Here is a 22,180-nt window from a genome sequence, read left to right as displayed (position 1 = left end):
TCGATCGCCACATGTGAATTAACATCAATCGGATATGCGATCGAAATTCCTACAGGACCAGCGGGTGGCCCTACGTTACCGGGCGCTATGTTGTTATTCTCACCCTGATGACCAGACTCGTTGTCGATATGTAAGGGTGCTAATTGAGAGTTTGACATTTTTAGCATAAAATCAAAGATACTTCAAAGAGCAAGCGTAAAGTAGTGTGTGTTATGAAGATTTGTATCAAATAACTAATATTATCCTTAGCTCCATGGTGGGCACCAAACTGTTTACCCTCAAAATCGGATAACAATTGAATTTGTTAGTGGTTATAAGGACATGTGGATTAACCTGATACAAAGTGATAAATTAGATTAAGATTGAAATAAATAACGATAGATTAACCGTAAACCTCGTGAGTTGGATTATTTCGACTTAGGCAAGCAGGCCACCCTTGAATTGAATGCACTTTATTTGACACCAAAATATCAAAGAGTAACAACTTAGAGAATGTATTACTTATCAGTATATGTTACAATGTCCTTCATGGATTGTCAAATCCCCTTTATATATTGAGGGAGACCTACTCTTTAGGGTATTATTTAATTGTACTATAAAAAATATAAGCCCTTGATTTTGAAGACCGTTGGTTCCCTTTTTGACTAATTCCGTAATTTCTGTCATAATGACTGGTTAATGACAAGAATCACGGACCCTTGTCGAATGAGTTGGCAGAGCTTTCTCCGAGACCATTAGAAACATGGCCGGTTATGCTTTCGGCAGACTCGAGGGCAAATCTGATAATCTCGATGGCTAGTTTTGATGATGCTTTGGGCCCGATTTTGAATATTATATTCCGCCCTCAGCTTACCATGTTGGATGTCAGATCGAACCTCGGACTTCGATTTTTACCCTATTACAGATGTACCGACCTTGGCCCTCCGTTTCTCAAGCTCGATCGAACACCGACCTCGGTTTTACCCGTACACAAATTACATATTTGAATTTTTCAAACTCGGCTTAGAAGCAAAAAATTGAGCATAACTTGCTTGCAATTTTTGTATGTTTTGAGTTAATTATACTACCAAATAAATAAAAAAAGGACTGCACTTGATCAGATATATAAATGAAAATGACTAAAGTTACTAACTAACTTGATATAATAAGCTTATGAGTATAATGCTGCCAGAACCTCTTGTGTGACTTACATTGTCACATTTCCCTTTAGTCAAAAGATTTTAACTTTGCTCCTTAAAAAAATGAAAAGCTCTTCCATCTTTCAATTAACCAGGGTAAGAAATTGCATGTTTAATGTATTCATTAAAATTAAAGTTTTATTTTAATCTAAAACTATATTTATTAGCAAAAAAAAAATGCTTGTTTTGTATGTTTTATTTTTTTGTGAAAATTTTTCTACACAAAATTTAAAAATATGTAATCATGCGTTGGAAATATCATGGAAGATTTTTGGAAAATATTTCCCATGGCTTCCATCCCTCTGCTAGAGAAGTTGTTTTTTTCATTATTTACAGAAAAAATATTTTATTTTAAGTAAATAATTTTTAAAACATTTAAGACAATCAAATATTAAAAATTAATCCTCTTAGTGTCGGGCTTTATCTACTGGTTATTGTTTTGTTATTCATCTATTTTCTGGTTCTGGTGATACTGTTATTTGTTTCATGGTTTCTATTGATGGTACTGGTATATTGCCTCTTTTCGTTTTTTTGATCAGGGTCTTTCGGAAACAACCTCTCTATCCCCTCTGGTAGGAGTAAGGTCTGTGTACACATTACCCTTCCCATACCCCACTATTAGATTTTACTGGATCGTCGTTGTTATTGTTATTATAGTAAATAAAAAAAATTGAAAGATATTTTTCAGAAAATAATTTCATTCTTACCAAACACAACTTTTTTTTCTTATTTTTACGTTTCTTATGTCCAAAGTGAATTTGCGCTGTATTCAAGTTCATGCGTCAAAAAGAAGGAAAAAGAACACAGAAAAAAGGGGGAAAATATTTTCCCTGCGATTCCCACTCTAGTCAACCCGAAAAATACAAAAACAAAAAGAAAAGGAAAAAGAACCGGAAACAGGACTAATAAATAAATATTTAATACTTGGTAAAAAAGCAGATAGTTCCGCTTGCCTCGAAAGTGGTGAACCGCAATCCAACTGCCGTGGTCAGCCCATAGCTTCCCGGCAACCATGTTTGGATTCACCAAATTATTGCCATAATTAAGCTCCCAGCGGCAGCAGACCCCTAAATTATTCTTGTCATGGGTCTTCCTGAAGTGGTCGATGTTGCCCGCAATTATGCCGTCATGGTCAGAATTCAAGGCCCGGTGAGTCCCTTTTCTTAAGTCAAGATACTATAATTTTAAATCACTTTGCTTATTTTACTAATTGGTTTTTGAAATAACAATAATTCTTCTTCTTGAAGGACCCGAAGGGTCTAAAAATGCGAAAACATGCTTTCCACCTGTACAAGTAAGTGATTTTACATAGCTCTCTCTCTCTATTTTTGTATATTACAGTTGTTTATTTTATGTATTTTGAACTGAAAATTTTAAATTTGGGTTGTAATTTTGTGGTGTAGTTCTGGGAAGACGACACTATCAGCATCTGGGATGCTTTTGCCCAGTTCCTTTGTTAATGCTTCAGTGTCTAAGCAGATTCAAGGTGAAAGCAAGTTGCACTCTTTTGGAGGTCACTTCTTGGTTTTAACTGTTGGTTCTGTTATTGAGCCATTTGTTGTACAACAGGATAGAGGGGACATATCAAAGGTTGGATCTTTAGTCTTTTTTCAGTTGATAATTACTCCCTCCGTTTGGTTTCATTGTATATGATGGTGTTTGATCGGAGGAGGAGTTTAATAAAGAAAGAACCACTTTTGACACATATTTAATTACATGTGTAAGAAGTTATGTAGTTGTCTTTAACATGCCATGTCAATTCCTATAAGAGCATGCCATTAAGTGCAAAACGAGAATTACAAGATTAAAAAAATTCTATGTATAGAAAGGTAGTTTTTTGAATGGATGTAGTATAAAATGGAACAACATGAGTATTTCTTTGTCGTTATGCTTTTTCATAATTCTTTTACGATGTACCATCTGGCAGGATAAGCCGGAGCTGATTCCTGGTACTCAAATTGATATACTGCGGGAGGTATTTATTTGAACCTACTGAAGAAAATACGTTTTTTTAGGTTCATTGATATATTAAATTGACATTGGATGTCCTACTCGTGGTTCACAGGGAGGAAATACATTGCAGAATGATATCAAAGTGACTAACAATGAGGGTTTGAACTGGCTACCTGCAGAACTCCTAAGAGTGGTAGGCTTTTAGTAGGAGACCGAAAAGGATTTTGTAATCTGAATGCTGATTATCATAAAACCTGTAACTTTATCATATATATGTTTTTTATTTGCAATATTGAATTGTTAAGTGCTCTCATTTTGATGCATGCATATAAATTCTAGTTTGATGTCATCTGGTGTTTTGTGAACAAAAGTTTTTTGACACATACCAAAGTACCTTTAGAAGTTGTGGTTTTAAACATTTCATAACACTTCTATGGCTATAAGATCATGTCATTAAGGTATAATGGGAAGTTTAAAGTTTTAAGATATTCCAAATAGAGAAGGGTTCTATTCTTTTTGGAACATACTAAAAAAGAAAATGTGCCGTATAAAATGGAGAAGGAGTACCTAGTTTTGAACCCCTTTATCCTAGTTTTTAGCATGGGTTAACTTATCACTTTTATGGCTGGTGTTCTTCTTTGTCGCTATTTTGTTACTGATGAAACGTAAAAGTTGCACTTGACACCGTCTATCTGGTGTTCTTGCTGAAGGTTGAAATCCCTGTGTCATCTGCTGCTGTCCAGTCCTTAGTTGAAGGTTCGTCTAGTTCAATTGAACATGGGTGGGAGGTTGGTTGGTCCCTAGCTGCCTATGGAAATTCCCGTCAATCATTTACTAACAATAAGCGGACACAGGTATGATGTTTCCTATGTTTGGCACTTACATGCAGTAAATGTGTACCCATAACAATCTCTGTACTTTTATGTATAAATGAGTAAATGTGGTAACCATAGTCTCTGTATCTTCATCTATATATGATTGGTACAACCTATTGATAGATGTGTCTGAGCGTCTCACTCGCTTTCTAAATACTCCTGACACTATCTAGCTGTGTTATTATTGAATAAGGTGATTGTTTCATTAATGCACAACATAGTCATAAATGTAATGAAACAATAAAGAAGAATATTGCAAAGAAAGAGAGAGAATTCTTATTGATTTGAGATGAATTACAATGGAATAGATCCCCTCTATTTATAGGGAAAAAGTGACTTAGCCACCAAGTAACAAACCCTAAAATCTCTCTAAAATATAGACATTCACCTTAAATACAATTCTATTTATAACATTCCCCCTTGAATGTCTATTCAACAGATAATGTGCCTCGTTAAAACCTTAACTAAAAATAAACCCAGTGGAAAAAAATTCTAGTGAAGGAAAAAGAGTACACATGTTTAATAATACGTTTTTTGATTGACTCGTTAAAAACCTTGCAAGGTAAACCCAGTGGGACAAAACCTTGTAAGGGAAAAAGAGTACAACGCGTATCAACTCCCCTGATGAGAGCATCAATTCACATTTTTAAGCCTTCGCATCCCAATCTTATACACTAGCTTCTTGAAGGTTGACGTCGGTAGAGATTTGGTGAACAAATCAGCCATATTATCACTTGAACGAATCTGTTGCACATTGATATCACCATTCTTTTGAAGATCATGTGTGAAAAATAACTTTGGTGAAATGTGCTTTGTCCTATCTTCTTTTATGAATCCTCCATTCAATTGGGCTATGTATGCTGCGCTGTCTTCATACAAAATCGTGGGTAGTTTGTCACACTTCAAACTACATTTGTCTTGAATAAGATGTATTATAGACCTCAACTATACACATTCTCGACTTGCTTCATTAATAGCAATTATCTCAGCATGATTAGATGAAGTAGCCACGATTGATTGCTTAGTCGACCGCCAAGATATGACAGTGCCTCCACATGTAAACGCATAAGCCTGTTTGAGATCGAGCCTTGTGTGGGTCGGATAAATACTCAGCGTCGGCATAACCAACAAGATTGGGACTGCAATCATTGCCATAAAATAAGCCCATATCGGTAGTCACTTTTAGATATCGCAATATGTGTTTGATTCTATTCCAATGTCTCCTTGTAGGAGCAAAGCTATATCTTGCTAAGACATTAACTGAAAAAGTTATGTCATGACTTGTAGTGTTAGCAAGATACATTAGTGCACCAATTGCACTAAGATATGGTACTTGAGGACCAAGTAGCTCTTCATTCTTTTCTTGAGGTCGGAACAGATCCTTATTCACATCAAGTGATCGAACAACCATCAGAGTGCTTAATGGATGTGCTTCATCCATGTAAAACCGTTTTAATACCTTTTCTGTGTAGGCAGATTGATGAACAAAAATCCCGTTTGCCAAATGTTCAATTTGCAAACCGAGACATAATTTTGTCTTTCCGATATCTTTCATATCGAATTCCTTCGTTAAATAATCAATTGCCTTTTGGAGTTCTATCGGAGTTCCAATACGGTTTATGCCATCGACATATACGGCATGTACAACAAATTTCGATGTTGTTTTCTTTAAAAAAACACATGGACAAATGACATCATTTATATAACCCTCCTTCAATAAATACTTACTAAGGCGGTTATACCACATTCTTCCTAATTGTTTTAGACCATACAAAGATCTTTGCAATTTTATTGAAAACATTTCCCGGGACTTTGAATTATGTGCGTCAGGCATTTTAAATCCTTCGGGAATTTTCATGTATATCTCATTATCAAGTGAGCCATAAAGGTAGGCTGTAACCACATCCGTTAAATGCATGTCAAGCTTTTCATGGACAACCAAGCTAATGAGATAACGAAACGTTATTGCATTCATAACAGGTGAATATGTCTTTTCATAATCGACACCAGGCCTTTGTGAAAATCCTTGTGCAACAAGGCGTGCCTTATATCTTTGCACCTCATTTTTCTCATTCCTCTTACGTACAAAGATCCATTTATAGCCAACAGGCTTAACATCATTAGGTGTTTGGACTACATGCCCAAAAACTTCACGTTTCGCAAGTGAATCCAACTCGGATTGGATTGCTTCTTGCCATTTTGGCCAATCACGTCTTTGTCGACATTCTCCAACAGATTGAGGTTCAAGATCCTCACTATCTTGCATAATGCTAGATGCAACATTATATGCAAAGACATAATCCACCACTATATCCAATCGATTCAAGTCTCAATATCAATTGGGTTTAGTGATAGTTCCTTATTTTCTTGAGTCAAGCTCATTGATTTTCTCTTGAATCTCAGGATTGGTTAGATCGTGGATTTCTTCATGAGACTCTTTCGCAGTGTCATCCTGATCATTTCTTTTTCTTTTTCTAGGATTTCGATCCTTAGAACCCAATGGTCTGCCAGACTTTAGGCGTGTTTTTGACTCATTAGCTATGACACTAGAAGATTGTCCAACAGAGACATTAATAAGGATTGGAACATTCTCTGCAGGGATATGTGATTTCGTTATCCTTTTCAGATTCGTAAATGCATCTGGCATTTGATTTGCTATTTTCTGTAAATGAATAATCTTTTGCACCTCTTTTTCACAAATAGAGGCACCTGGATCAAGATGAGACAATGATGGATTTTTCTACAAAATTTCATGTTTGGTTTCACCAATTTCTCCCCCTAATTTTGGGAAAAGTGTCTCATCGAATCGACAGTCTGCAAATCGAGCAGTGAACAAATTCCCCGTTAATGTTTCGAGGTAGCGAATAATGGAGGGCGATTCAAACCCAACATATATTCCTAACCTTCTTTGGGGACCCATTTTGGTGCGGTATGGCGGTGCTGCAGGCATATATACTGCGCATCCAAAAATTCTTAAATGGGATGTATTAGGTTCATGACCCAAAACTAATTGCAACGAAGAATATTTATGATAATTTGTCGGTCTGATACGAACCAGCATTGCTGCATGCAAAATGACATGACCCCAAACAGAAGTGGGCAACCTCGTTCATGAGTAGTGGTCTTGCTATTAACTGCAGACGTTTAATCAAAGACTCTGCAAGGCCATTTTGAGTGTGAACATGAGCTACAAGATGTTCCATTTTTATCCCAATTGATAAGCAATAATCATTAAATGCTTGGGATGAAAACTTAGCAGCATTATCGAGTCTAATAGACTTAATTGGATTATCGGGAAATTGTGACCGTAATCAGATGATTTGTGCCATTAATTTTGCAAACGCCAGGTTGCGAGATGACAATAGGCACACATGCGATCATCTAGAAGATGCATCTATTAAGACCATAAAGTATCTAAACGACACACTAGATGAGTGAATAGGTCCACAAATATCCCCTTGTATACGTTCCAAAAATGTAGGGGACTCAATCCCAACCTTTGTTTGTAATGGTCTAATAATTAACTTGCCTTGATAACAAGAAGTGCAAGAAAATTCATTATTTAAAAGAATCTTTACTTTAATGGATGCCCATTTGAGTTTTCTATAATCTGTCTCATTATAATTGATCCAGGATGTCCCAATCGATCATGCCAAATCACAAAAGTATTGGAATCATTAACCTTTTGGTTTACGATAGAATGTGCCTCAATTACACTAATTCTTGTCCAATACAGGCCACAAGACAAAGATGGGAACTTATTAGTAACCCTTTTCTAGCCAGATACATTCTTGGTAACGATGAGATATTCAAGGTTATTCTCATCTATTGTCTCAATATGATATCCATTTCGGCGGATATCTTTAAAACTCAACAAGTTCCTATTGGACTTGGAGGAGAACATTGTATTATCTATTATCTATGATAAGTATTGTTCCCCTATGCAGAGTTATAGTAGCTCTTCCAGAACCTTCAATTAGATTACTACTACCAGAAATTATAGTAACATCTGCCTTACACATACTTAAATGAGAGAAATATTTCTTCTCTTTTGAATATTGTATGTGTCGTACATGAATCAATTAAGCTAATATTTACAATTGAACTTTGATCCAAGTTTGCTTTGAGAGATATCCATATTTGCTTCCCATGGTTTGACATACAAAAGATGTATATGAATAAATATTAGTATTTTCAGAGAAAAAGGAAAGAAATAAAGTTAAACCAATGATGCAATAATGACTTTTTAATGCAATTTCGAGCAAACTCAAATTATGACTACAAATACTAAGTCAAACTCTCTAACCAGTATAAATACTCAAAGGTATAGAAGTTATATCATATATGTTGGTTGAAATAATTAAGTGATATATATTAAGACTTAAATATATGTGCAGAGAAAAATAGCTAGTTATGTGTATCAATGACGCAAGCTATAAATATGACGCAAGTCATTTCTATTCATTTGGTTTAAAAATTGACGTTTAAGAAATCAATTTGAAACAAAACAGTGTCAAATAGTTTTACCAACAAGTATGTTTTAGAAAAACCATTTGCTTGAAAACAAATATTATAAGTGCGGCATATTTTTTCAAGGTTCATCAACATTATCGAACTACTGTTGGTACTTTAAATAACTGAGTCATTATTGATAGAAAAAAAAGATCCAACATTTGTTTGGTACTACAAGTAAATATCGAAAAATCTGTTATAGAATACTAGAACTATATTTAATTAAAATGAACTAACACTATTCCATAAAATAAATAGTACTAATTGATACTAATGACTACTACTCATGTAAAGAACTGTGATTACATAATGTTTATTCACTAGTTGCTACGAATATGCAAAAAAAACATTAATCAAACTACTCAATCATCTTTAACCACGAATCCATCACCGATCAAGTGGTCTATTTTTCCATCAGGGTGCTAAAAGAAATCTGCCACATCCAAGTGGGCGATGTCAAATTCATTGTCATAGACAAAATTAACTTTATGACCTTTATTCTTTAGAGATGCTTGATAAAGTTCAACCAAATGTTTTGATGTACGACATATATTTGCCCAATGCCTTTTTCCACCGCAACGATAGCATTCAGTTTATGAACTCTTTGCCTTTGGCTTCTCATCTTTTCCTTTCCACTTTTGGTGGTTATTTTTCTTTGCGGGGTGATTAACACCAGGAAAATTTCTTCTTTCGCCACGGTCACGACCACGGCCTCGGCCACGAATAGGGCCACGATCTTGTCCACGCTTAGCATAATGGGAATGCACCTCATTCGCTTCAAGCAATGGTGTAGACCCAATAGGTCGATTATCGTGATTTCTCATGAGCAAGTCATCGTTTCGTTCAGCCACAAGGAGAAGAGAAATCAACTCAGATTACTTCTTGAAACTTTTCTCTCGGTACTGCTGTTGCAGGACCATATTGGAGGCATGAAATGTTGTGAACTTTTTTTCAAGCATATCATAGTCTGTGATACTATCTCCACAGAGTTTCAATTTAGAAGTAATTCTGAACATTGCAGAATTGTATTCAGAAACAGACTTAAAGTCTTGGAGCCTCATATGAGCCCAATTGTATCGTGATTGTGGAAGTGTGACCAACTTTAAGTTGTCATCTCTTTCTTTTAAGCCATTCCACAGAACACGTGGATCTTTGACTGAGAGATATTCTATTTTCAACCCTTCATCAAGGTGATGACGCAAGAAAATCAAGGCCTTGGCAGTCTTGGGTAGATGCTTTATTTTTATCTTTAATGGTGTCTCCAAGACCCATTGCATCTAAATGGATTTCAGCATCCAACACCCATGTCATATAGTTCTTGCCGAAATTTCACGGGCATCAAACTTTCTTTTCATAATATCAGTCATAATTAAAAGAGGAGAAAAGTTATACCTTAGTCTTCTCAAAGGGCTTCTTGAAACGGTAGAGTCTCGTGCTGATAACGTGTAATGAAACAATAAAGAAGAATATTGCAAAGAAAGAGAGAGAATTCTTATTGATTTGAGATGAATTACAATGGAATAAAACCCCTCTATTTATAGGGAAAAAGTAACTTAGCCACCATGTAGCTAACCCTAAAATCTCTCTAAAATATAGACATTCACTTTAAATACAATTCTATTTATATCAATAAATAGGATTAACATGACAATACTTCCATTCAAAGATAATTAAATGTCGCTGAGACCAAGATAAGCCAAATTCTCTTGCATGCATATTTTGATCGGATGCATCCTTGGTCATTTTTCATGAGCTAACTTCTGCTATGATCCCACTTTGTGGTTCAAATTTCAAAAGACTTCATCAAATAACTATAATTTTATCAGGCTAACATTTTAAAGTTCTATCAACTGAAAGGCACATTTATCATTCTTAAATGACTAAATAAATCATGCACCTATTTCTTTTGAGCAGAAATGCCATTTTATTTCCATCTTATGTCTAATCATGACCACTTTGCACTTTCAGGGTTCTGTTTTTTCTTTTCTCTTTTCTGGCATAAGAGCAGTATGGATTTGAACTAAGATGTGTTGCACACCACTTACTTCTTCGAGTTGTGGAACATGCAAGTTTCCTCCATATATTTAGCATTAATTGCATTATCAGTTGAGTTGTTTCCAAGCAGAACCTTTTATATGTTCTATAACCTCTTTTCATAGGAGAATAAAGGAAATTCATGTAATGAGTTCCTTATTTCATGCTCCCTATATTTACAATAGAGTGACATCATATTGTTTCATGTCTCTACTCATGCCAAAATAGTTGCCTCTTTATCATCATAGAATGTCTCACCACCTAATTCCAATTCAAAGATTAATGATTGGATATCACCTCCCCGCGTCTGAATACAAGGTAGTCTACCACCCCTAAAACTTGGAGGCATTTCTTAAAATAATTCATATTATGAACTCCAACTCAGTAAGCTACTCCGGTTACATATTTGTAATTGTATAAGCATTCGGCAGTGTTATTGGAAAGGAGCACATTTGAGTCTCACGCTGTCAAGTGCAAAATGGCATGACATAAGGAACTCTTACCGTGGTGTTCTTCGACGATGGCATCTCCAATTGTCCCTAGCACTATGTTCAAGATGGCCCAAGCAATGTTTGCACAAAGTATTCTAGTCTTCATAGCCAAAGGTCTATGAGATGATAGTCTCAAAGGACCACGGAGATTGATTTTGTAGATTGACTATTTTTTTAACAGGAACTGTCAACTTATAATTTCAGGTTGAGCAAATTTCTTTCCCAAGTCAAACTCCAATGATGGAGGCGCAGTCCAGCCTGCCAAGTGTGATAGGAACATCAACTACAAGAATTGCTCTTCTCAGAGTTTCTTCAAATCCATATGAGGTTTCAGGCTTTTACTGCACTAAGTGGCATCAAACTTGTGAAATGAAGCATGGCATTGCATTTTGCTGAATGGGCTTGCTTTTTTGCTGGTAATTTTTGAAAGCTCCATTTAGTAGGTTTTTGATGATAATGACTGCATAGGTATTTCCTTTCAGGACTTGCCTACATTAAAAGTGTCTACTTGGAGTAGGAGAGGTGATCTTCTTCTGGGCATGGGTTCTCCTTTCGGCATCTTGTCTCCCAGTCACTTTTTCAACAGGTAGTTGCTTTGCTATTGTTTCCGTTAGTTTGCACATCGGAATAAGAGTAATATGTCCTTATAAAGTATAGTTATAAATAAGGACCTCTTGTATTGTATTGAGTATCTAATATCAATAATATATTTCCTCCCGTGCTTTCTCACATGGTATCAGAGCAATCCTGAGAGATTTATCGTTGTGCATAAATTCCAGCGACTCCGGGAAGAGAAATCAGTCAACCAGAAGTCTTTTTTTCGGCAAACATAGGTTTGCCTTAGTAAAAAAAAAAGTCATTTTTCTTCAGTGTTGTGCAAAAACCAACACCACCACGAAGTAGATCAGCCTCCGGCGACCAACCCATAAAAATATCTCCGTCAGAAGACCCTCCACGCGCTCCCACGCGCCGCATGAAGAAAATTTTCCGGCGAAGTTCTGACGTCACGCGCCGGCGCGTGGGGCCCTTTCCGGTCACTTTTTGGAAAAATTTCCTTGGGACAGATTGTTCGCAAGGGAATTCCGAGCCTACCCCTTCAGGTTACACCAAATTCCGACCACTTTTATATTTTTCCGGCGTGAATAATGTTTTTTTTCCGGCAGCTATAGTGAGATTCCGACGACTACATTATTTCCTTACTCTGTTTCAGTGGATTACAGTTGATTCTCTCTTATTTGGTAATAATTTGCAATGATGTCTTTGAGATTTGATGTTTTTGGGTCTAGAAACATGAGTTATGGAAGCTCTAGTGTTATGATTACCTCGGAACCTTTAATGAGAAGTTCAAACTACTTAGCTTGGGCTTCGTTTGTCGAATTGTGGTGTAAAGGTCAAGGTGTTCAAGGTCATCTAATCAAACAGTCTAGCGAAGGAGATGAAAAGGCGATAGCACTTTGGGCAAAGATCGATGCTCAGTTATGTAGCATCTTGTGGCGATCTATTGATTTCAAGTTGATGCCCTTGTTTCGTCCATTCCAGACATGTTATTTAGTTTGGGCAAAGGCTCGTGCCTTATACACTAATGACATATCTCGCTTCTATGATATGATATCGCGGATGACAAACTTAAAGAAGCAGGAATTAGATATGTCTACTTACTTGGGTCAAGTACAGGCAGTCATGGAGGAATTTGAGAAGTTCATGCCAGTTTCTGCTAGTGTTGAAAAACAACAAGAGCAGCGACATAAGATGTTTCTAGTTCTTACACTCGCTGGACTTCCTAATGATCTTGATTCAGTATGCGACCAGATTTTGGCTAGTCTGACTGTCCCCACAGTTGATGAATTATTCTCTCGATTACTCCGCCTTGCTGCAGCACCAAGTCACCCAGTGATCTCATCACAAATACTTGATTCCTCTGTTCTCGCATCCCAGATAGTGGATGTTCGGGCGTCTCAAACTATGGAGAATAGACGAAGAGGAGGTCGTTTTGGAAGATCTAGACCCAAGTGTTCTTATTGTCACAAACTTGGACACACTCGTGAAATGTGCTATTTCTTACATGGTCGTTCACCCAAAAATGCTTACATTGCTCAGACCGAGACTACAGGTAATCAGGGATTTTCTTTATCTAAAGAAGAATATAATGAGCTCATTCAGTATCGTGCAAGTAAGAAGACATCTCCACAAGTAGCCTCGGTTGCTCAGACTGATACTTCTGTTGCTGGTAATTCTTTTGCTTGTGTTTCCCGGTCTAGTACTTTTGGACCATGGGTCATGGACTCAGGCGCTTCTGATCACATCTCTGGTAATATATCACTTTTGTCGAATATTGTATATTCACAGTCTCTTTCCACTGTTACTTTAGCCAATGGATGTCAAACTAAGGCAAAAGGAGTTGGACAAGCTAATCCTTGTCTTCTATCACCCTAGATTCCGTTCTTTATGTCTCTGGCTGTCCTTTTAGTCTTGCATCTGTTAGTCAGTTGACTCGTGCCCTCCATTGTATATATTTTATTGACGATTCTTTTATTATGCAGGACCGCAGTACGGGACACAATTGGTACAGGACGTGAATCAGAAGGCCTTTACTACCTTAACTCACTCAGTCCTTCCACAACATGTCTAGTTACAGATCCTCCAGAACTAATCCACAGACGTTTAGGACATCCGAGTTTATCCAAACTTCAGAAGATGGTGCCTAGTTTATCTAGTTTATCTACATTAGATTGTGAGTCGTGTCAGCTTGGGAAACATACCCGAGCCTCCTTTCCGCGTAGTGTTGAGAGTCATGCAGAGTCTGTTTTCTCCTTAGTTCATTCTGATATATGGGGTCCTAGTAGAGTCAGTTCAACCTTGGGATTTCGTTATTTTGTTAGTTTTATTGATGATTATTCAAGATGTACTTGGCTTTTCTTAATGAAAGATCGTTCTGAGTTATTTTCTATATTCCAGAGTTTCTGTGCTGAAATCAAAAACCAATTTGGTGTTTCTATTCGCATTTTTCGCAGTGATAATGCCTTAGAATATTTATCTTCTCAGTTTCAGCAGTTTATGACTTCTCAAGGAATTATTCATCAGACATCTTGTCCTTATACCCCTCAGCAAAATGGGGTTGCAGAGAGAAAGAATAGGCACCTTATTGAGACTGCTCGCACACTTCTAATTGAATCTCGTGTTCCGTTGCGTTTTTGGGGAGATGCAGTTCTCACAACGTGTTATTTGATTAATCGGATGCCTTCATCTCCCATCAAGGATCAGATTCCGCATTCAGTATTGTTTCCCCAATCTCCCTTATACTTTCTTCCACCTTGTGTTTTTGGGAGCACGTGTTTTGTTCATAACTTAGACCCTGGTAAAGATAAGTGTGTCTTCCTTGGTTATTCTCGTGTTCAGAAGGGATATCGTTGTTATTCCCCTGATCTTCGTAGGTACCTTATGTCAGCTGACGTCACATTTTTGAGTCTAAACCTTTCTTTACCTCTGCTGACCACCATGATATATTTGAGGTATTACCTATACCGACCTTTGAGGAGTTTGCTATAGCTCCTCCTCTACCTTCGACCATAGAAGTTTCACCCATACCAACCGTTGAGGAGTCTAGTGTTGTTCCTCCTACATCCCCAGTCACAGGAACATCACTCTTGACTTATCATTGTTGTCCGCGCCCTACATCAGGCCCAATTGGTTCTCGTCCTGCACCTGACCCTGCTCCTACTGCGGACTTGTCTCTTCCTTGTACACCGATTGCACTTCGGAAAAGTATACAGACCATACTTAATCCTAATCCCCATTATGTCGGTTTAAGTTATCATTGTCTGTCATCTCCCCATTATGCTTTTATATCTTCTTTGTCCTCGGTTTCCATCCCTAAGTCTACAGGTGAAGCGTTGTCTCATCCAAGATGGTGACAGGCTATAAGTGGCGAGATGTCTGCTTTACATACAAGTGGTACTTGGGAGCTTGTTCCTCTTCCTTAAGGTAAATCTACTGTTTGTTGTCGTTGAGTTTATGCAGTCAAAGTAGATCCCGATGGCCAAGTTGATTGACTTAAGGCCCGTATTGTTGCCAAAGGATATACTCAGATATTTGGGCTCGATTACAGTTATACCTTCTCTCCCGTGGCTAAAGTAGCATCAATCCGCCTTTTTCTATCCATGGCCACGATTCGTCATTGGCCTCTCTATCAGCTGGACATTAAGAATGCCTTTCTTCACAGTGATCTTGAGGATGAGGTTTATATGGAGCAACCACCTAGTTTTGTTATTCGGGGGGGTCTCGTGACCTTGTATGTCGCTTGCGTCAGTCACTTTATGGTCTAAAGCAGTCTACTCGAGCCTGGTTTGGTAAGTTCAGCATGGTTATCCAGGAGTTTGGCATGAATCGTAGTGAAGCTGATCACTCTGTGTTTTATCGGCACTCTGCTTCAAGTCTCTGTATTTATCTGGTAGTCTATGTTGATGATATTGTTATTACTGGCAATGATCAGGATAGTATTACCAATCTGAAGCAGCATCTCTTCCAGCACTTACAAACTAAGGATCTAGGTAGATTGAAGTACTTTCTAGGTATTGAGGTTGCTCAGTCTAGCGCAGGTATTGTTATTTCTCAAAGAAAATATGCTTTAGACATTCTTGAGGAGACATGGATGATAGGTTGCAGACCTGTTGACACTCCGATGGATCTGAATTCTAAACTTCTGCCAGGACAGGGGGAGCCGCTTAGCGATCCTGCAAGCTATAGGCGGCTGGTTGGTAAATTAAATTATCTCACAGTGACTAGACCCGACATTTCTTATCCTGTGAGTGTTGTAAGTCAGTTTATGAATTCTCCCTGTGATAGTCATTGGGATGCAGTTGTCCGCATTATTCGGTATATAAAATCGGCTCCAGGCAAAGGGTTACTGTTTGAGGATCGAGGTCATGAGTAGATCGTTGGATACTCATATGCTGATTGGGCAGGATCACCTTCTGATAGACGTTCTACGTCTGGATATTGTGTTTTAGTAGGGGAAAATTTGGTGTCTTGGAAGAGCAAGAAACAAAATGTAGTTGCTCGGTCTAGTGCAGAAGCAGAATATCGAGCAATGGCTATGGCAACATGTGAGCTAGTCTGGACCAACCAATTGCTCAAGGAGTTGAAATTTGGTGAAATCAGTTGGATGGAACTTGTGTGCGATAATCAAGCTACCTTTCCTATTGCATCAAATCCGGTGTTCCATGAGAGAACTAAACACATTGAGATTGATTGTCACTTCGTCAGAGAAAAGATACTTTCAGGAGAGATTGCTACAAAGTTTGTGAGGTCGAATGATCAGCTTGCAGATATTTTCACCAAGTCCCTCACTGGTCCTCGTATTGGTTATATATGTAACAAGTTCGGTACATATGATTTGTATGCACCGGCTTGAGGGGGGTGTTAGTTTACAGATATGTAGATAATGTAGTCTTGTCCCACATTGGAATATGAATAATATGTCCTTGTAGAGTATAGCTATAAAAAAGGACCTCTTGTATTGTGTTGAGTATCTAATATCAATAATATATTTTCTCCCGTGCTTTCTCACAGTTTCTATCATATGTTGGAATTACTACTTTCTTGTATCTTTCCATCCTTGCTTGTCAGCATCAAAATGTATGATGACTGAACATTTGTGCTGTGTTAATAGACTCTCTGAATCTGAAAGCACTGGTGTAATTCTTGTTGCTAGTGCTAAAGATGTTTTAGCTCATTTTTCCTTGAGTAAGCTGTATAAGCTGTATCTGGTGTATGCAGATGTTGTTCGATGATTATTTGTCTGCCAAGTTGTGATCATACTTAGGATTAGTATTCGCTTTGATTCTTGTTACATCTCCTTGTTAAAGCTCAATTTGGTCTTTTGTTGCTATGCAGCATATCAGTTGGGTCCATTGCAAACAGCTATCCACCTAGTCCACAGAATAAAGCACTGTTGATTGCTGACATCCGTTGTCTCCCTGGTTTGAGCTTTTGCCTTGCAACTTTAGTTAATTAATCCTTTCCATCTTTGGGTACCTGATAACGTATGGTGCCTTATGTTTCAGGAATGGAAGGTAGCCCAGTGTTAGGGGAACATGCAGAGCTTATTGGTGTTCTGTCTCGGCCACTCAGACAAAGGGCTACTGCTGCTGAAATTCAGGTAAACATTTCATAATGTGCTCTATGTTCTTGCTGAGATCTATCTTCACATAAATTGCTTTAATTTGAAATTGAAGCATTGGGTGGCAGATGGTGATTCCATGGGAAGCTATTACATCTGCTTGTGGTAGCCTGCTTAAAGAAGAGCTACAAACTAGGAGAAAGATCCATTTTGATAATGGAAACCTAATCAGTGTTAAAAATGAATCACCCTCCAATAATATTCGGAATGGACCTTCCAATGATACTCGAGAGCATCTCCTAATAGATCCTGTTCCCCCATCCTTGATTGAGAAGGCAATGACATCTATCTGCCTTATCACTGTTGATGATGGAGCATGGGCTTCTGGAGTTTTGCTCAACAAGCAGGGTCTTCTTCTTACAAATGCTCATCTTCTAGAGCCATGGAGATTTGGAAAAACATCTGTAAACGGTTCAGGATATAACACCAAATCTGATGTAGTTCTCATCCCTTCTGATCAATCTGAGCATCCAGGGGTTGAGAAATTTGACATTCAGAGTAGGAATAAACATTTGATTCAAAAGGAACTAAAAACTCCGCATTTCTTGGTTGACAATGAGCAAGGTAGCTTTAGAGTTAACCTGGCAAAGACAGGCAGTAGGATCATTCGTGTTCGCTTGGATTTTATGGATCCCTGGGTATGGACAAATGCAAAGGTAGTTCATGTCTCCAGAGGACCTCTGGATGTTGCATTACTACAACTTGAGCTAGTTCCTGATCAGCTCTGTCCCATTACTGCTGACTTCATGTGCCCGTCCCCTGGATCAAAAGCATACATTCTCGGACATGGGCTATTTGGACCACGATGTGGTAAATCTTGCTTTAGATTTGTTGTCTAAATAAAATATTTTTGCCTTTACTTTTATTTTGACACACGCATCACAGTAAATCTGAAATTTTAGAATATTCTACAAAAACTTTGTTTATCTTGAATTTCTCTCTCTTCCACCTTGCTTCTCTTGTGTTAAGAATTTGTTGAAGTGTCATTATAATCAATTGCAGGATTGGGTCGTATTATATCATTTTCATGTCCTTGTTACTGCTGGAATACTTGATGTTTCTTCCTTCACCAAATGATGATCATTTGATGACTGATTGAGTAGTTATGAGGTGATGTCGACGCCTCCGCAAGGGAACTTGAGGTGTCTTCCAATGGAGAAATAATAACCAGATTGGTCGGGAGGGCTCAAAACTGGGTAATCTTTTAGGTGAAGACATTGTTTACTGATACTGAATTTGATTTGTAGTCCAAGTCAGTGTTTTGATCTTCTGGTTAAAAAAAATTGCACGTCAGATTAAGAATAGCGAGGTTGTTGTAGGGCTCAAACAAGGCTAGCAGAACAAGGAGAAAGGTAGACGAAATTAAAAAGAAGCGTTTTCCTTTCGTGGGCTAATAAAAGCCATAGGCACTAATTCAGATCTTCATCCATAAGAATGATATATACCTAATACCTATGCTAACAAAGTGGAATTGGGGAATCAAATCTAGAGTTTTGAAGTCACTTATCAGTTATCACGAAAAAAGGTAAATTTCTGGAGCATTAAATTGATGTTTTCTATTGTGAAAGCAAGTACAAATGATCAGCTTTAAAGAATGGGATTTTTGAATAGGAAATTCCTGGTAACTCACTTATTCGAGTCGGGCTGTATCTCAAGGATATTTTAATAGTAGCTAGGTTGTTGCAAGTGCTACTATTGTTTATTGATGCAATCTTAACTTGTCTGTTCCATCTTTTTTCGTTGATACAGATAACTTGTCTGTTCCATAACCTTTGCTGAACATAATTTTCTGGAACTGACTATCTTTGTGCGCCCAATAGTACTAAATCATGTTGTTCTGGAGGTTAAATTGCTTTTCATGTGAATAATTTTGTTAAGTTCTTTCATTTTGAACATGATATACTACGTATATTTATTTCATATGTTTCATACCTATATTAGACTTCTTTAGTTGTATTTGTAATTTGTCTTACTTTTTCTTATAATATAGACTTCCTTCCATCTGCTTGTGTGGGTGCAATAGCTAAGGTAGTTGAAGCCAAGCGGTCTCTGCTCAACCAATCAAGTTTAGGAGAACATTTTCCGGCAATGCTTGAAACAACGGCTGCTGTACACCCTGGTGGTAGTGGTGGAGCTGTTGTTAATTCAGAAGGACACATGATTGCCCTTGTAACAAGGTAATTAACTTTTGGATGACAACTGGGGATGCTTATAATTGAGGATATTTCTTTTTCAGCTTATGTATATTTACATGTGTTTGTTCTTGAAGTTCAATCTAATGATATTGTGGTACACTGCGTCCTGGAGTACTTTGAGAAGTCCTTGAAGAAAGATATTCCTGTTTGAATGTATATTAATTGTCCTTACCAAAAATGTATATTGGTTATACGCTTTTCATACAGGAAAAATAATGGTGTCCAATTTGAATGATCTCATACAGAAGATCTTTTAGTCATCTCATTTATGTTAATCTTCACATATCATGGTCTTTCTATAGTTTTTCCATCTATTAATATCTTTCTTGTTGAAACTTCATGTCTTGTAGTTTTATTTTTGATGCAGTAATGCTAGACATGGTGGAGGGACGGTCATTCCACATTTGAACTTCAGCATTCCATGTGCAGCTTTAGAGCCCATCTTCAAGTTTGTTGAAGGTACTTTATTCGACTGTTCCTGATACTTCCATTTTCAGATAATGGGTGGTCTTTTCCCGTATGAAGAATAAAAGCAGTAACATTTGATCTGCAAGCTCTTAATAAGTTTTGCAACTCTCAAGAAATCAGTTCCGAATAACACTTGGTAGGCACGATACCAACGTCTGATATTTCTGTTCTGTTCTTCCTGACAGACATGCAGAATCTATCATTGGAATATCTTGACAAACCAGATGAACAGCTTTCTTCTGTGTGGGCATTAACTCCGCCTTTATCTTCCAAGCAAAGTCCCTCTATGCTTCATCTGCCAATGCTTCCTCGAGGAGATAGTGATGGTGATACAAAGGGTTCTAAGTTTGCAAAGTTTATAGCTGACAGCGAGGCAATGCTGAAGAGCGCAACTCAACTTGGCAAGGTTGAACGTCTTTCAAATAAGCTCGTGCACAGTAAGTTATGATAGTGTACCATTGGTCTCACAAACAAGTTAGATAGCAATAAGGCGCTACAACACTGATGCTTCAAACGCCCATGACGACAAAAGGATCACCAAAGACTGGAGCTATGTATCATAGAAGCATCATCCGAAGCTGGGATTGTATACCAAGATTCTTCGTTGTCATAAATGTTAGTTGCCTGAATGTGCAACCAGGGGTTAAGACGAGCTTGTGATGAATAAGTGAAATAGATTATAGCCATACTTGTACAATAAATGTCAACTGTACGTATTTGATCTTGAGGATTTATTCTTTTATGTATAAAATTTGGGTGGAGGGGTGTATTTGCATTTGGTTTATGAGATAGTTGTTATTCACCCCCCACTTCCAACCAAGAGGTTGTGAGTTCGAGTCACCCCAAGAGCAAGGTGGGGAGTTCTTGGAGGGAGGGAGCCGAGGGTCTATCGGAAACAGCCTCTCTACCCTAGGGTAGGGGTAAGGTCTGCGTATAAACTACCCTCCTCAAACCCCACTAGTGAGATTATACTGGGTTGTTGTTGATAGTTGTTATTCACTATGTATTACTCTAATAAACAATAAAAACCATTAAACTTTCTGAAATAGAAACAAAAACAAAAAGTTAGTAGAACCAGTTGCACGAAATAAATTCAGGAAAAACAATATTGGAATAAATCGAGCCAATTGAATGCACAGTGTGTCCTTAAGGAAATTATTCCCCTCAAGTACCCGAGGTGTTGGAATATTATCCTCCGGATAGAATGATTTAATTTATCAGCGTATTGGTACCAAAAACTCCGGTGAATTTTGAACCACTCAATGGTCGCAAAACACACTCGAAAATATTGTGCTGAAGAAGAAGAAGAAGATAATCAAAAAATTTAGTAAGTAAAGATTCTGGGATTCAAGACATATTTATAGACCATTTGGCACTGTTTCTGAAAAGGTTTGCAACCTTTCAGAAATAGCCATAACTATTTGAACAGGTGGGAATGTTTCTGTTGAAATATTGCGGGAAAAACAGAAAAACGGATTTAAAATAATTCGGGAAAGAAAACGGGCCGGACCGGACCGGACCGGATCGCGGGTTATTCGGATTGAATTTTCGTTAATTAATTTAATTAATTAATTAAATAATTGAAAGGAACTTTGTCCAAAAAGATTAATCAATCAATCTTTGACCAAATCCGAATCCGAAGCCGAAGCCGAGCTGAGCCGAGCGAGCATCAACGACGACGACGACGCGATGCTTGCCTTCTTCTTAACTCTTTAAGAGCTAGAAGAGGAACAGTTGTATATATACCCATCAAAAGCCTTTTCTTCCTCCAATATGGGACAATGTCCCTTTGCCAAGGAGGGAAACTCAAATATTTTATTTTTCCTCCATTTCCCATTCACCCTCTTTAAGCTACACCAAGCTTAAAATTAAGCTAAACCAAGCTTAAAAGCCCAACAATCCCCCACATGAATGGGGAATGACTATAAAATAAAGGAATGCACAGACGCGTGTGTGTTTTACATGCAAGAATTAATTGCATCTGGATAAGTAGGTTTCCCTTTGAACTTTCCGTAGTGAACTTATATCGGATATACTCGGTCAATCGGTAGATTTGATATCTTTGAACTGTCAAGCTTTGTTGTATACCTAGACAACATAAGTCACACAATTAACCCTTGACCATCTATGGTTCTCACGGTTGTGTTCGTTTCAGCCATGAACACCGCCTGGTTTCATGAGTGCTTAGAGAATGGGTCTTTACTTTCATTTCCCTTGAAGCGGCTTACACTTCACACTCACATAAGTGATTTCTAAACGTGTAATCCTATAGACACACTATCTGGTCATATCCTGC

The 22,180-nt window shown here is 37.6% G+C and overlaps 2 protein-coding genes across 2 annotated transcripts; both read left to right on the top strand.

Moving 5' to 3' along the window:
• Positions 1 to 1,989: 1,989 nt before the first annotated feature.
• Positions 1,990 to 20,659, top strand: LOC107810609 (glyoxysomal processing protease, glyoxysomal). Its single transcript, XM_075234917.1, has 14 exons — positions 1,990 to 2,327; positions 2,426 to 2,472; positions 2,582 to 2,768; positions 3,106 to 3,153; positions 3,244 to 3,324; positions 3,842 to 3,985; positions 11,248 to 11,370; positions 11,526 to 11,629; positions 16,936 to 17,021; positions 17,106 to 17,200; positions 17,290 to 18,031; positions 19,212 to 19,398; positions 19,784 to 19,875; positions 20,070 to 20,659. The coding sequence occupies exons 1-14, from the start codon at positions 2,262 to 2,264 to the stop codon at positions 20,330 to 20,332; spliced, it is 2,265 nt and encodes a 754-aa protein (XP_075091018.1). The 5' UTR covers positions 1,990 to 2,261; the 3' UTR covers positions 20,333 to 20,659.
• Positions 12,191 to 13,700, top strand: LOC142171621 (uncharacterized). The gene is made up of 2 exons (XM_075234918.1): positions 12,191 to 13,351; positions 13,584 to 13,700. Exons 1-2 carry the CDS (start codon positions 12,295 to 12,297, stop codon positions 13,670 to 13,672), a joined length of 1,146 nt encoding a protein of 381 aa, XP_075091019.1. The 5' UTR covers positions 12,191 to 12,294; the 3' UTR covers positions 13,673 to 13,700.
• Positions 20,660 to 22,180: the final 1,521 nt, after the last annotated feature.

This window comes from Nicotiana tabacum, chromosome 17, assembly GCF_000715075.1.
Source record: "Nicotiana tabacum cultivar K326 chromosome 17, ASM71507v2, whole genome shotgun sequence".
Lineage (NCBI taxonomy): Eukaryota > Viridiplantae > Streptophyta > Magnoliopsida > Solanales > Solanaceae > Nicotiana > Nicotiana tabacum.
This window is presented reverse-complemented; position numbering and strand designations above follow the sequence as displayed.